The following is a 16214-nucleotide window of genomic DNA, read 5'->3' as shown; positions in this document are numbered from 1 at the left end:
ACACTCCTTATTTCTCACAGCCACGCATTTGTGTGTGTGTGTGGTGAGGGCGGGGGGGGGGGGGGGTATTTGGCAAGAATGGTGTTGTGTATGTAGAGGGGGGGGGAGGTTGCTGGTTTTGGATCAGTGCGCCACATTACAAGAAAACGTGCCCTAGTTCGTGTCAGTAGTTGAAATCAGCAGTCTCTCTCTCTCTCTCTCTCTCACACTCACTCTCTCTATCACATGCACTCTCCCTCCCTCTCTCACACACTCACTCTCTCTCTCTCTTTCTCAAACACACTCTCCCTCTCGCTCTCTCTCCCTCACTCTCTCTCTCTCTCACCCCCCCGCCCCCCCTCTCTCTCTCCCTCTCTCTTTACGCACGCCGTATCCTCCAGTGAAGGCAACAGCAGTTCAGATCAGATTTCACATTCAGCTCCGACCAGCTGAGGGGAGAGACAGCCAAAAGAGAGCAGAGGAGGACTCGTGTCTCCGCTTTCCTCTCCGATACCCCCGCCAGAAAAAGAAGAAGACGAAGAGAGAAGAGAGAGACAAATTAAAAATAAAGCCTGAGCGAGGAAACGACCGGGGCGAGCGGCGCAAATATTAAAAACACCACCGGGATTTTTTTTTTTTCCTCCCTCTTTTTTTTCTTCTTATATGTATTTTTGCAGGATTTCAGCAGCGCCACAGAGAATTAGATAGAAGGAAGAGGAAGGAAGAAGAGATGGACGAGCAGACGAGGTTGATGCACTCTCACTCGGGGGTGGGAATGGCAGGGCACCCCGGCCTGCCGCAGCACATGCAGGAGGGCACCGGAGGAACGGACGGCGACGGGAGGAAGCAGGACATTGGAGACATTTTACAGCAAATCATGACCATCACGGATCAGAGTCTGGACGAAGCTCAAGCCAGGTAAAGATGCCCGGAGGAGGCGGCGGCGGAAAAAACTAGACACGTTAAGGGAAAAAAAGAAAGGAAAAAAACAAACATTTAAAAGAAAAATTGACTTCCTAAATTTACAACGCGGCGCGGTGAAGATGAGACTTTTTTTTACATTTCATTTTTATTTGTTGTATTAAATGTGAGCCGTGTGTAATGAAAAGCCCGATATAAAACAACGGGTGGCAAATTGTCTTCGCGCTTTTTAAAATAAGTCCCTTGTCGAAGGAGAAAATATTTTTATAAAGTGCACGAATGTGGTGTCACTACCGGGACACGCCAACGTGTCGCCCACGGAGAGTATTTTCTTTTTTGTATTATTTTTATATCATTTTTTTAATAGCACTTTACGCCATAAACACAGTTATGGTGCATTCACGAGAGCCACAAATATTACAGCTGATTAATTAATATTTTAAAAATGTAATTACTGAGTGGCTCTCAGCTCGCTTACTGCACGGCGAGAGAAAGCAAGGCAACTTTCTCACTTGTAAATGCACAATTCATCCATCTTGTGGCAACCACTTTGAATTAAGTAAGGACCAAAGGTGTGCATTTCAAATGTTTTCGTTTATTGATAAAGTTGGTCAGAAAAAAATAAAATAAATATAAAACTTTTTAAAAAATATTCACAGGACAACAGACAAAGCTAAATAAAAAGTTTCTTTGTGTACATATACATTTATAGTTGTTTTATCTGGGCCTGTAATTGTGCTGGAACATATATCTAAAAGGTGAGTGGGGGGAAATGAAATATAAATTATGGTATATAGGCCAATAATACCGAGGCTGAAGAGGTTCTTAGATGTAATGTATGTTCCTGTGGTTTTGAGTCTGAAGACACTTTTCTGTTTCAGGAAACACGCTCTCAACTGTCACAGAATGAAGCCAGCTCTTTTCAATGTCTTGTGTGAAATCAAAGAGAAAACAGGTACGTTCACGTTCATTCTGCACCACGAGCAGGGGAGCTGCTCATCACTGTGCACTGTTGTTGTCCACACACTGTCTCCGAGAAGTGCTCCCAGGTCCCCCCGGCCAGTGGCGAACAAATACCGTATCTGTTCACTGATGGAGCGAATAGCTTAAGCGTGAAGAAGAAAAACACACCCTAGAGAGGCCCCAGCTCTTGTGAGGGCTATTTTATCATTAACGTGTAATGTGCTATTCACACTCAGATTCACAAAAGGAAAACCCTGACGTCGGACATTCAGTCACAACACAAGTCGCCACATAAATTTCACTGACACACACAACATGTGTTTCCTCCTGTAGCTCTAAAGTCTGCGTGTGTTTTTTTGAACAACTCTTTCACAATATAATCTGTGGACAATTACCTCCGAGCAGTTCTTATCAATTGAGGTGTCAAAATATAAATGAAGGTTTGCAACAACAAAAAAAGTATGCTAGTGTGGAATAATACATAGTATTGATTAAAAAAAAAAAATGTCACAAGCACGTTGATGTCTCACCCTTGTGAGTTAACTGTCACGTCTGGTGAAAACGTCTCTTTCTGTTACGCCGTTGTGTCTCTCTATCAAAGCAGTTGAGAAAGAGAGAGAGAGAGAGAGAGCGTGTCAGCGGAATAATTGTAAGGTGAGAAATAACCGCTCCACGTGACATTTTTAGAAATTGTACACAGATGGAATTTGGTGCACCTCAGACCCCCCCCCCCCCACACACACACACACACACACACTCTCAGACCCCTCAAAAAAGTTCCACCGCTGAGATGCTGAGTGGCCACTGTGTGCCGGTTTGCTGCGGAAAGGCGGCGGTGCACGTTTCTGTGCGTTTTCACACTCATTAGTGCATGAAATCAAGTGGAATGCCTGGAGGATGAGGAGGGTGCTCTTTTCCATTGTCTCCAAAGTTGCACTTGCTCACACTTGACCTTTGCGGGGCGGCGGCGGCCGGCGCTGGTTTACATGCCGTTCCTCGCGTGTGATCACACTCTCTAGCCTGGCGCTTCCACGGATGTTCTTTTATTGAGGGTTTCTTTATTCCCCCCCCCGCCCCCCATTGAAGCTCACCTCGCTGCCGAACCCGCAAGCCCCGGCAGTTTATCTTGAGCCGGCCACTGCCTAGGGAGAGAGCGGGGGTCGGGGCGCTTTTGAAGCCTGCTGGCTCGCTCCTCTGGTGGTTTTTTTTGTTGTTGTCTTGGTAGGTTTCTTTTTTTTGGGGGGGGGGGGGGGGGTTGACACAGTTATGCATAGTGTTTTACTCCCTGGCGCTTCTGGGGAGTTCATCCAAAGTTCGGCTCTGCCGAGAGTACAAAGTAGCCTGGACCTCTCTTCCTGCCTGCACAATCCATTCTCTTCCCTTTCAGCTGGCAACCTATAAATATGAGGTGCAGCTCGCTGGGAGCTCTGGTGCTCGTCTCGTTTGTGTCGTCTTCCTTTTCATCCGGTCGGCTTTGTTCTGAGTGTCAGACGGAGAGAGAGAGAGAGAGAGAGAGAGCGCTTCGCGGTTAATGCGGTTCGAACCGTTTCTCTAATTCTGGTGTAATTTCAAGATTTTTTTCTTTCTTTCTTCATGTCACTTCAAATGCTCCGGTGTTTCTTAATAAGCCCTCCGCTAATCCTGCTGGAGGTCGATGTGCTATTATGGGGTCGGGGTATTAAAAAGAAGAAGAAGCAATTGTGCTGCAAACTCGACTTCACCTTCGTCACTGTCGCTTTGGGTGTAAATTAAACAAGATCCGTTTCCATGCACACGGCAGTCTTGTCGAAAACCATCATTTCACTCACACACTGGGGAGAGAGAGAGACGGTAGGAGAATAAAAGCCTTGATAGGAAGGTTGTAATTTACTCTTGCTTCATTAGGTCCACTCAGCAACTATCGCGTGTGAGCTTGATAATGAATTCCATTTTAATTCATTCATATCGCCCCAATCAACACAGAAGTTATCTCCGGGCGATTTTTCAATTTATTTTGATGAATAATTGAGTCTCCTGGTTAAGTGTCGGGCCAAACGGTCCAGATCTGGACGTTTGTGGCGTTACCTTGATCGCGTCTCGGTAAATCTCGCAGGTTCTACGTGAACGGGACTATTCTAAAATGTTTAGCGGAGCTCGCAGCTCGTTGCTCCCCCTAGTGGCCCGGTGTCTTCGGTAATTGAATTAGGGTTTGTGACCTATTTTATTTCCTATCGACACTTTAGTTTAAGCTTTTCGGAATTTAGTAGAAATGACATTGTAGCTGCGATGGCCGAAGACTGTTTCACCGTTCCAATGACGAGAACTTAGTCGTATCGTGTGGTATTTGTCGTTTTTGAAGTTGGCACTATAGCGAAGGAAATCTTTTGGCTTAGTTTCTCTCGCGCCGCGTGTACATTCGACAGGAGGCTGAAAATGAAACAATTAAGGATGCCACTTTGCTCGTGTTTTTATGCATAACCGTCATGACCTATGTGTCTTAATGGCTAAAAATGATTGGAAACAGCCTTTCTTGCCTCCTCCTCCCCCTCCCCCTCTACGTTTGCCCCAGTCCCACCTCTTAACTATTTCATAGTGAGCATGAGCTTCAGCTTCTCCTCGAGGCTACCAGTTGAAACTTCTTGATCACGGGTACCACTCGAGTGCATGAGCCGGTGTGTATCCAAAGAGACTCTGTTTGCTTGTGTGTGTATGTGTGTGTGTGTGTGTGTGTGTGTGTGTGTGTATATTTCCGCCTGAAGCGATAGGCTGACAGCACCTGCAGGACACAATGCCAGTGTTGATCTAGGGCCTGAACCTCTGACCTGCTCTGTATATTTTTACCGGGCTGAAGTGAGGGATGGCCAACAGAATTACAGTGTAAACAAGCACCATGGTGCAGCATCAGCAGAGAGGAAGGGACAAGGAAAACACACACTTTATTCAATCCAGCGCCTGTTTCTTCTTCTGTTTCTTCTTCTTCTTCTTCTTCTTTTGGACAGACATCGGCTTCGGTTTCATTCCAGGCATACTTGGGTTGTCTTTTTTACTTCAAAGGAATACTGGTTTTCAGACACAGTGCGTAACTGTGTGTGTGTGAGTGTGTGTGTGTTTGTGTGGCGTGCGTTTGTGTGTGTGTTGCGTCGTACATTCCTCAGATGAGACAAAGCATAAAATACGCAAAGCATATGCATTATTGTACCAGCGTGTCCAAGATGTGGAGCGAAGGTTAAAAAATGAATTAAGAAACATGTCTCGTCTGTGAGGTTCTCGCAAAGACTTTTTCAAAAAATATATATATATATCAAATTTGACTCGAGCTGCTATCGACCCCTGAAACCTTATCCTTCCACTAACTGAGAGCAAGTTCGGTAAAGAAAGGCACCAAAAATCAAATACGACACGACTCGATCCAAGTTTCTCTCTCTCTCTCTCTCTCTCTCTCTGTATGTAATCCATCCATCTGGCGTGCGCAGATGTTTTGTAGGTGGACTGTTCTCTCTTGGTCTTCACCATCAGTTTTTTTAAATTTTTCCTATGATTGATGAAAAGGCCTCTTTAGATAAGCAAACGCTTGACAAACTGATTTGGAAAATGAGCCGCCTTGACCCCCCTCCCCTCCCCCCCCCTGTAAACACTTCACCAACATCATAAATCTCAAGCGGTGTCAAACAAAAGCGCGTTCTCCTCGAGACCGAGCTGCTCGGCGAACGCGCGGCGGCTCTGGCTCGACGTTTAACTCCCAACCTCAACAAAAGGCCGGCTTTCTCGCGCCCCCCCCGTGTTTGTGTAGTGTAAGGTTTCCAGCCTTGGGGGGGGGGGGGTCCTCCATTTATAAAAAACGACTCGCCGAGTGATGTAATGTTGTTTTTTTTGAAGGGTGAAAATGGGGTGTTTTACGGGGGGGTCGGGCCGAGGAGCCGCTCGACGGGGTGAAGGGAGCCGGGAGGTCTGATTATGGAAGGTGCATGGGGGCCCCCTTTGCGCTGACCCGTCAGTCCGCGCTGACGCTTGGCATCTGCCTGTTTGGGTTACGGAGGCCACCGTGGGTGATCAGGTGGCTTTTCTTGTTGGTATTGCGCCATTTTCAGTCATCATTTACATCCATAGTTCTGTTTTTTCCAGCTTTTTTTCCCGCTTTCGATCATTTGAACTGAACGTATTTGGGGGTTTTTTTGCGAACAAATAACCTGCCAATTTTTTCTCTCGAATAATCGATTCAGCATTAGATCTACAAACAATAAAACAAGCACATTACCCGAGACTCCAAGGTAACCTCTTCTTCAGTTGTGTATTTTGGCAGGTTTTGCTTTTTTTTTAAATGACCTGAAGATTTATCTTCTGCCCATCAACTCGTCAACGAAGGGACCAATCGCTGCCGCCCTAGACGAGACGTTTGAAGACTCTGGAAGTTTGTGATCGACATTCACATTTCACACACCAAGCAACTTATCAACTCTCTCTCTCTCTCCACTGAGAGAGAGAGAGAGAGAGAGAGAGATCTGAAGTCTAATTCTGCTCCACATATGTAGACAACAGGGGAAAATAGGTATTGATCCACCGGCGTCGTGTCCACATGCGGACCTTTGCCCGTATTTTCGATGCAGAATACTAATCACAGGATCGTCAGTGAGTGACAGCGTCGTAAATGGTGCGTTAATACCATTACAGTATAGAACAATGTGCTTACATTATACATTATGCTAATTGTCAGTCGCCTAATTGATACGTGTTAATCATATTAAGGAGCTTAATTATAGGAATCTTACTGCGCCGCCATTTGTTAATTAACGCTGACATCACACGTAGACGGGGAGAGGGATGTGATTTCTTGCCAGCAGAAGAAGTTCCTCCACCCTGATAAGCCTCCTCTCACGCTTTTAGCAGATATAGTAAATGTATGAATGTTTTTTTCTATTTCTTGCGTGCTCCCCTCCACTGGAATGCAGAGTTTATACAAAGAAAAGTTCGGTTGAGCGCGTGTGCTCGGCACGCCGATTGAACATCAATGTTTGGCCATTTTGCTCGTTCCTCCTTCGCCATCTCAGTCCCGGCAGATTCTTTTTTTTTCATATACAAAAAAAAATACCGGCCTTTTCAATACGTTAAGGAAGTCTGCAAATTCGCTCTGCAAGTTAAATTGAACATGCAACGGCACATTTGGATGTGGTTGCCATACCAACACCCCCCCCCCCCCCCCCCCAGGAGTTCATTTTCCTTAATGTAGTGTTCGGGGTCTCATTCCCTCCACTTTTCTGTCCCCCCCCCCTCCTTCCTCCCTCCCCAGCTGCTTGCAGACGCCTCCTCCAGGCGTCCGCTGTACGTTCGCCACCAAAAAAAGCTGCCACGGCTTTTTAGACGCTGAGTGGGAGAGAGGGAGAGAGAGAGAGAGAGAGGCCTCTCTCCACGTAGTGGAAATGACACAAATTAATATACACTACTTAAACCAGACCAAGATTAATGGTTCCCTTTCGCTGCAGCTTAGTCCCACTGTCAGTTGCCGGGTGCTCGTTGGACAAAATCAACACTAATCAACATTTATTCCACTTTTGCCCTGGGCTCTCAGGAGTCTGGCAGCAAAGTGTGCCCCCCCCCCCACCAACCCCCCCCCCAGCACCCACTCCCCCCTCCCAGCAATCCACCCCTCCCTTTTCGTCCGTCTCGCTACGCTTTTCACCTCTCATCCAGCTCCTCCATACATCACCCTCCTCACGCCGCTCGGCTCCTCAGAGGAGAGTGTGCGCCCCTCCCCCCCCTCCTATCAGGCCGCATTAGAGTCATGATAGATTTTCTCTTTTCATTTGCATCTGATATATTTAACACGGCAAAGCAGTTGCTCTGTCACTTTACGGTACGCGCCGGTGCGTGCGCGAGCGTGTGAGTGAGAGCGTGTGAGTGAGAGCGTGTGCTCGCGGGCTTTCTTCTTTGTTGGGGTCATGCGTGTTCTTTTGAAACATGACCTTGCTGAGCAAGACAAAGTTATTTTTATTTTTTAGGAAATGTTCATATCCTAAAAGAAGACATTGTTCCATCCCCGGTCCAAATCAGCGCGATGGTAAAAAAAAACCAGAGGCTTCCACAGTTCTGCTGACTCGTCTCCGAGAGGCAGCGGACCCCCCCCCCCCCCACACACACACACACACACACACACACACACACACACACAGAGCGTCCATCCGAGGCTCACGATTGGCCGAAATGTAACAGTGTGTTGAGTAAATATCAGAGCTTTCATTCTTCTTATTAGTAGGACTGGGATGGCTCTAGGATGAAATCTCCTAATTCACACTTCACTTCAATCAGAACGCACATTTCCAGACACGCTTCATCACAAAATCCTGATTCCCGGGTAAATAACCCCGATCCGATATTAATTCGTCTGATCGTGTCACTTTGAATTGAAATTTTAAACGAAAATGATATTCAATCTGTAATCATTTGTTCAAAAACCCACAGTGTGTGAATGCAACAGGTGGTGTGGTGCCTTGTACTGCGGCGGGGGTTGTTTGTCAAATGCTGACAGAAAAAAAAAGAAAAGAAAAAACATTTGCAGAAACTACCTGACACAAGCATTTTGGGATTTAACTCCGAAGCGACCGAACGTGAGGCCGCTGACATCGTGGAACGCAGCCGGCTGTCAGTCCCAGCAGCTCGGACACGAGGTGGACGTCCTCGAGTCCATTCTCCACCCGAAGTGAAGTTTGAGATTGTTTTGATATCCAACCCATTCCTTCGTTCCCATTCCTCCAGCTATTGTCTCACCCCGGCTAGATGTGCTGGATCTATTCCCAGCATGCATTGGGCCCGAAGCCAAGAGAAGCACCCTGGCGTGGCGACCGGTCCGGCCTCAGATTTAGAGATCGCGACGTTTTGCTTCGCGCAAACAGCTGATGCCGCCTCCCCTGCTTTGCCGAGACGATCGGCGCCGCCGTGTCGTCCATCTTGCAGCCAGAGGCGCCGTCGTGGCAACGACCGGCCTCGTTGAAGTGACGCGGGAGTGTTTTGTCAGCTCCGTGTCTCAGGTGCCAAAAAAACGGCGCTAACCAAAATAAACTGTCATGCAAACATGGCAGGGTGGAAAAATGTTGGAGCATGTCAGAAGGGGGGGGGGGGGGGGTCTTTGTCTCCCCTCCTCATCCTGAAAAGGATGTTGCGTCGCAGAGACAGCATTGTGGTTCTCGGACGCCGACGGCAGCGTCATGGCGGGGAAACTTGCGTGAGGTCAGCGGCGTGAGGTCAGCGGCGTGACCTCGGCGTCCGGGCGGGATCGCAGGCGTGGAACTCTGGACTTTTTTCCTCCTGCACTCGGCGAACGCCTTTTGATTTGTCTTTTAAGTGCTTTTGACTTCATCGCTGCGCCCGCTGGCTCTCGACATGTCTTTGCTATCTGCAGACATCCTCCTCCAGAAATAGCTTGTGCTTACTGTAGTTAGCTCCTCTTTCTGTTTTATAAATGGTCTGTCACTTTCTCCCCGGCGGTGCCACGTTACACCGGGAGAGAGCTAACGCTGGATGTGCACTTGGCTGAAGTTACTTTCAGGCTGATGATGGCAGGGGGAGGGGGAGGGGGGGGAGGATTGGAGAGGGGCGGGCGTGTCGGAAAGGCACACGTGGAGATGCCTTGGCGACCTCCGAACTGTAACCACCGGGCGCATCGCCTGCCCCGCTCGATACGCGCCCCCACCCCCGTGTGCGTGAGGGGGGGGGGGCGGGGGCCTCAGTGGCTGCCGTGACATTCTTGTGACTCGTTGACTGGAGCAAAGGTGGGAGTCACGAAGGCTTGAAATGGAAGCTCAGTCCTCACCTCCATTAATGAGGAGCCAGCGGCTAATCATGCAGACAGGGAAGGATTCTGTAGCCGCGCAGCGAGAGACGGATAACGATGTTCCACTGAACACGGGCGGCGGCACGTCGGGACGGGAGCGCCGTTTGAGGCAGGGTTGTCTAGGAGGTGGTTTAAATGGGGCCATTACAGTTTTTTTCTAGGGTGGCTGTCAGCGCTGTGAACCCCGCTGAGTGTTTCAAACTCATGCTGAAATTACCCGAGAGGACACGACTAGTTTTGCTTTCGAGGACACGAAACCAAACAGACATGTTATTGAGAGGGACCGATTTTTCTCCCAGATTACGGTCGCAGTTTTAACCCTCCTGTTACCTTCGGGTCAATTTGACCCCATTCAATGTTTAACCCTCCTGTTACCTTTATATTTACTGACATATTTTACCCTCGGGGTCAATTTGACCCCAGCAATTAAAACCTCCAGAAAATTATTAGAATTAATATTGTTTTCCAAGTTTAAGTGTGAGGTACTTTATGTTTGTTTGTTGACTACCTAAATAGCCCTTTAAATATATAAAAAAGTTGATATTTCTTATATGTTTGACACAGTGAAAAACAGCCTGGGGTCAAATTGACCCGAAAGAACACCGACATTAAACATTGAATGGGGTCAAATTGACCCTAAGGTAACAGGAGGGTTGAATGAAAGCATAAAATAAAACCACAATAGAATTACTTGGTTATGTTAAGGAAACACAACTACTTGGTTGAGTTGAGTAAATGATCCTGGTTTGGACTTGACATGCGGTGAATATGTCTTTTAAGTCAACAGTGACACATAGGACAGGAACAGCGGTCTCATGGGTTAAAGTCCTGGGTTTGTTTGACCCACCCGGACTATCACACACACACACACACACTTAACAAACATTCAGCCTTTTTTTCTAGCTCTGGCTAATGCTGCGTGCACGTCCTATTATTTCAAACACAATTACGGCTTGCACTATCGCGACAGCATCTGGAAAAAAACGACAGCTTGCCAGCAAACTGTTGGCAAGATGGCGGCAAAATGCACCACCACTGGCAGTCCCATTAAAATGGAATCCAATATTAACACGAATACAAGAGAGTTGGCTCATTTGAAGGCTTTAACGGCTGCTTGTTTCAGTAGTGGCGTTTTGCTTTTATTTTATTGTCTTTTTTTGCACTTTTCCTCTCTTTTTCTTTTTCTTTTCTTTCACGTTTGTCTTAGTTACGGTCGGACACTGGACCATAACTACTTTTTTCGATAATTCTACTGTGGCTTTTGTTCACTTTGTCGTGAGTATCGGTGAGCCACAGCAAAACAATGACGGGGACCGTCGTCTACTCGCGTGCTCAGCTGATCGCGCTGTGCAGGCCGAAGCTTCTGCCTGGAGAAAGACCTGTGATCCCGCTGGAGCTACGGAGAAGGGCTCATGTTGCAGATCGGGTGTCAAGCGGAGGGCTAAAACGAGGAGATACAAACCCTCGGTACCGTCGATCATAACGGGGAACGTGAGGTCTTTGGCGAATAAGACGGATGAGCTCGGCGCTGGTAATGACCGAGAGGATCTTCCGTGAGAGCAGTCTCTTGTGCTTCACTGAGACGTACACGCGGACTATCCGGATCACAGCGCGTCTTTGCCCGGCTTCAGGACTGTTCGGGCTGACAGAGACGCTACACAGAGCGGTAAGAAGAGGGGGGGCCGGATCGCTGTTTATGTGAATGAACGGTGGTGCCACCCGGACGATGTGATCGTGAAGGAGCGCTTCTAGCCCGAACATTGAACTGTTGGCCGTGGGGATGCGCCCGTACTATTTGCCGAGAGAGTTCACGTCCGCCATTGTGGTTGTCGTGTACGTGCCGCCATCAGCTGACGCTGAGGAAGCTGTGGACACCATCCACTCCACTGTGTCTGCTCTGCTGAATCATCAGCCTGGAGCATTCATGGCTATCACTGGTGACTTTAACCACACCACATTGGAAAAAGCTCTGCCAACCTTCCATCAATACATAGACTGCCCAACAAGGAACAATAAAACTCTGGACTTGCTGTATGCTAATACTAAGGACGCATACAGCGCCACTGCCCTTCCCCCCCTCGGCAGGTCTGATCATGACCTGGTCCGGCTGACTCCCAGGTATGTTCCTCTGGTGAAGAGGCTGCGGTGACCACCAGGACTGTGAGGAGGTGGTCTCTGGAGGCTAACGACGCTCTACAGGACTGCTTGAGTCAACGGACTGGGATGTGTTGTGTGGACCGCACGGGAGGACATCAACAGTATGACCGACTGCATCACGGAATACATCAAGTTCTGTGAACACACCACCATCCCATCACGGACTGTGCGCTGCTTCCCCAACAACAAGCCCTGGATCACCAGGGACCTGAAGGCGCTTCTTAACATGAAGAAAGCTGCTTTCAGGTCTGGAGACAGGGATGAGCTGAGGAAAGCCCAGCGCAACCTAAAGGTGAAGCTCAGGAGGCAAGGACTCCTACAGGAGGAAGCTGGAGGCCAAACTCCAGCTGAACAACACAAGGGAGGTGTGGTCTGGCATGAAGCAGATAACTGGCTTCAAGGTGGGAGGAGACAGCCAGGGGCTCCTGGAGAGGGCCAACGAGCTGAACTGTTTTTCAATAGGTTCAGTTCACAGCCCTCCTGTCTCCTCCACACATCACACCTCCCAAACACCTCCCCTCTGTCCCCCTGCTGAGCTGCACATCCACCGAGCCCTCAATAACAATGGGCTCCTCCACCTCCCCTCTCTCTGTGACGACTGACCAGGTGAGAAGACAGCTGGAGAAACTACACCAGCGCAGAGCTGAAGGTTCTGATGGCATCAGCCCCAGGGTCCTAAAGACCTCGCCACCCAGCTGTCTGGTGTCCTGCAGCGCCTCTTCAACCTCAGCCTGAGGCTGGGGAAGTCGTGCTGTGGAAGACGTGCCTGGTCCCTGTCCCCAAGAAGTCAACACCATCTGGCCTCAACGACTACCGACCGTCGCCTCACCTCCCATGTGATGAAGGTGCTGGAGAGGCTGGTCTTGGCCCACCTCCGCCGCAGGTGAAATCGTCGCTGGACCCTCTGCAATTTGCTTACCAGCCTCATGTGGGAGTGGTCACGCCATCATCTACCTGCTGCAACGAGCTCAGTCGCACCTGGATGGAACCGGTGTCTCTGTGAGAGTCACTTTCTTTGACTTCTCCAGTGCATTTAACACCATCCAGCCACTGCTGCTGAGTGAGAAGCTGCGTGGCGACGTGCGCGCCCACCATCTCCTGGATCACTGACTACCTCACAGGCAGACCACAGTTTGTCAGAATGGGCGTGTGCTGTCTGGAACGGTGGTCAGTGATGTTGAGCCCCACAGGAACTGTTCTGTCTCCTTCCTCTTCACCCTGTACACCAGTGACTTCCAGTACAACACGGAGTCATGCCATCTGCAGAAGTACTCTGATGATTCTGCAGTGGTCGGGTGTATTAGGGATGGACGGGAGGAGGAGTACAGGGCAGTGGTGAGTGACTTTGTAAAGTGGGCGATGAGAACCACCTGCGGCTGAACGTGGCCAAGACCAGAGAGATGGTGGTGGACTTCAGGAGGAAGGCGACAGCTCCTACACCTCTGAGTGTCCTGGGAGTGGACGTGGACATGGTGGAGGAGTACAAGTACCTGGGCGTCTCCATCGACAGCCGACTGAACTGGAAGGCCAACATCAACGCTGTGTACAAGAAGGGATGAGTCGACTCTTTTTCCTGAGAAAGCTTGATCCTTCAACGTGTGCAGCAAGATGCTGGAGTTATTCTACCAGTCGGTTGTGGCCAGTGTGCTGCACTTTGCCATTGTCTGCTGGGGAGCAGCATCGAGCCGGTGACACCAGCCGTCTTAACAAACTGGTTAGGAAGGCTGGCTCCATCATCGGCTGCCAGCTGGAGCACCTGGAACAGGTGGTGGAGAGGAGGACGTTGAAGAAACTGGTGTCCATATTGGACAACCCGGACCACCCTCTCCACCACCTCCTACAGGGACAGAGGAGTACTTTCTCCAAACGTCTCCTCACGCTCCGCTGCCACAAGGACAGATACAGGAGAACATTCCTGCCGTGACTATGAGGCTCTACAACAGTTCACCTCTTGCCAGATCACCCTAACCCTTCTTATATTTGTGTTTTTTATTTTTATTTTTATTCTTGTGTGTTGCTGCTACTGGCTCGACAAATTTCCCCTTGGGGATTAATAAAGTATATATCTATCTATCTATCTTTAAATACAGCAAGCGCGGCTCATTTAGGCTTTTGATTGGTGCGACTACAAGGATTATTATTACCGGATTATAAACACTCAAACTGGAATAATTGGTGTTTTTATTTCTTCTGTTCTTCCCATTATGTCGTCGGCCGAAGCCACAAACTTCAGATCATCTAAAAATATGACAGCGTTGATCCTGATACTCCTCGCATATCTCATGTTATTATATTTGTATAATTTAATTACACACATTGGCGTTTTTTGGTCGGACCAGACGAGCAATTCCAAAAGCGTCACCGATGTGACGGGCACCTCTGACTATTTCCTGTCATTCCAAACGCTAAACGATTATGAGTCAATCTGAAAATAATAATTGGGAGATTAATTGATAGTCAAAGTAGTCATTAGTTGCCGTTCTATAAGCCAGCTGGCCGCCCTGTCACCGCTGATGAATGCACATGGCTCCCGCCTCGGCTGTAAAAAGGGATCGCGTTGATAAGTTAATATTCCGACAACAGGGTCGCGATGAAGAGGTTTTAGGAGTTTGTAGGAGAGCGTAACCTTGATAAAACGCTCATCTCGGTGACATTGATTCTCTCCATCCATCTTCGTCTGACGTGAAGTATGCAAATGGTGGCATCGGCTGGGAGTGGAGTACAGTGCTGTTAAATGGGCCATTTCAAATGTTCTTTGTACTACGCTGACTTCCGAAAGAAAAAGAAATCCCGTGTCAGACAGCGTGCGGATGTCTTTCCAGAGACACTTTGTCCACTTGTATCCGATATCTCCTTCCATTTCTTCCACGTCTCTTACCCCCACTGCCCTCCACCTTTATTTACTTACCCGCCAGCCCTCCGCATCTCGTACCTCGCCCTCTCTTTGCCCGCGATATCAATGAGGTATACCGACGGTGTCAGAATGGCTACTCGTGAAATATTAACAGCTTGTCGAGAATTTTGACTTTTCTCTTCACGTTCAACGATGTCAGCGCGGTGCTGTGGAACGATTATTTGTGTGAGTTCGGGCAGGCTATTACCCGACCAACTCCTTTTTTTTTTTTTTCATGTTTCACACGATATCCATCAACCTCTCCTTCCACGTGCAGGTATTCCATCTCACCCCAAATGGAAACGAGCCACTATTCCAGTGCGTTTATTTCTACCTCCCACATACTGGGGATAACACGAGCTCGGGATACGATATCCCGACTGTAACGAGGTGTTTATCGCCTCATGGAAGTAGTAATTATGAGTGAGATAAGAGCCACATATGGGTAGTTGTTAAAAAAAAGTTACAACCTGAATTGACGGTGATGAACATTGAGTCCAAAAAGAAGTTGTGTCGGATCGGTATTCTCCATCATAAATCTGCCTCTGAAAGACTTCATTTTCTTTTTCTGTATTTGTCTCTTTAAGATGGCTTATTCTGCTTCATTCACTCCAAATGCATTCAACTGAGTGGGCGGGGATGGCCCCTCTCTCTCTCTCTCTGCCTTTTTGTTGGATGGCCCTTTTAAAAGAAGGAGCTGTCAATCATCCGCTTGCTTCCCGAGTCTCGAGAGGCAGCGTCGGTTCTGGCGCGAGGGACCAAAACAATGACTTTTGTTGTGACACGTGCGATCCGCCGAGCGCTCGGTGGACAGCGTGTTTACCCCGTAATTAAGTTCATCCTTTCCTTCTGAATGGAGCTAAGAAGGGAGACGCACAAACGGCTGTCCAAATAACGGGAATGATGGAATACAGATCAAATGATCCTTTTGAGTTCATTGCATCTGAGCATCTTGTTTTCATGGGTTTGCTTCTCATCTGTGGCTGTATTGGTAATTAGTTTTTTTTCTCATAAAATATAATTTGTTGATTAAATTAAATTATGCACTAGCTTTAAAAAAGCTAAAATAACAACAACAACAACAACCACACCACAAGGCTAATCAAAATACACGTATTAATCAGAGCACTTTCACTTGTGGATCGCTTTTGAACGTATGAACGATTCTCTTGAAAACAATATTACAATAAGCCGGAATACTTGGCAAGAAACTGAACTCAGCGGCGTGTTCTGTCTGTCGGCCTTTCGAGCTCCTCCGCTCCGTTTCAGCTCTACGGACAGCGCCGTACTACGGCCCCCCAAACACAACAAACAGGGCTATGGCCCCCGAAAAAACAGCAGCTGACAGTTAGCCACGTTAGCTTACGTTAGCCAACGTGCATCTTGGCCAAGTTTTGACAAAAACACAGGTGCAATTCAGCCTTTTAATGATGCAAATATTATACCAGGCTCAAAAAAGAGATAGAGCGGGAGTCCGACTGCTAAATACTTGATAATTGA

General features: G+C 48.2%; 1 protein-coding gene across 3 annotated transcripts in view; it reads left to right on the top strand.

Annotated features, from left to right (window-relative positions):
- Positions 1-372: 372 nt before the first annotated feature.
- Positions 373-16214, top strand: part of LOC130193899 (pre-B-cell leukemia transcription factor 1-like) — a 63530-nt gene continuing 47688 nt past the window's right edge. For all 3 annotated transcript variants that reach the window (XM_056414725.1, XM_056414727.1, XM_056414726.1), the window contains exons 1-2: positions 373-897; positions 1782-1855. In XM_056414725.1, the coding sequence (XP_056270700.1) occupies positions 710-897; positions 1782-1855 (262 nt within the window). In that variant the 5' untranslated portion in view covers positions 373-709. The remainder of the gene's footprint in view (positions 898-1781; positions 1856-16214) is intronic.

This window comes from Pseudoliparis swirei, chromosome 5 (assembly GCF_029220125.1).
Source record: "Pseudoliparis swirei isolate HS2019 ecotype Mariana Trench chromosome 5, NWPU_hadal_v1, whole genome shotgun sequence".
In the NCBI taxonomy this organism is placed as follows: domain Eukaryota; kingdom Metazoa; phylum Chordata; class Actinopteri; order Perciformes; family Liparidae; genus Pseudoliparis; species Pseudoliparis swirei.
This window is presented reverse-complemented; position numbering and strand designations above follow the sequence as displayed.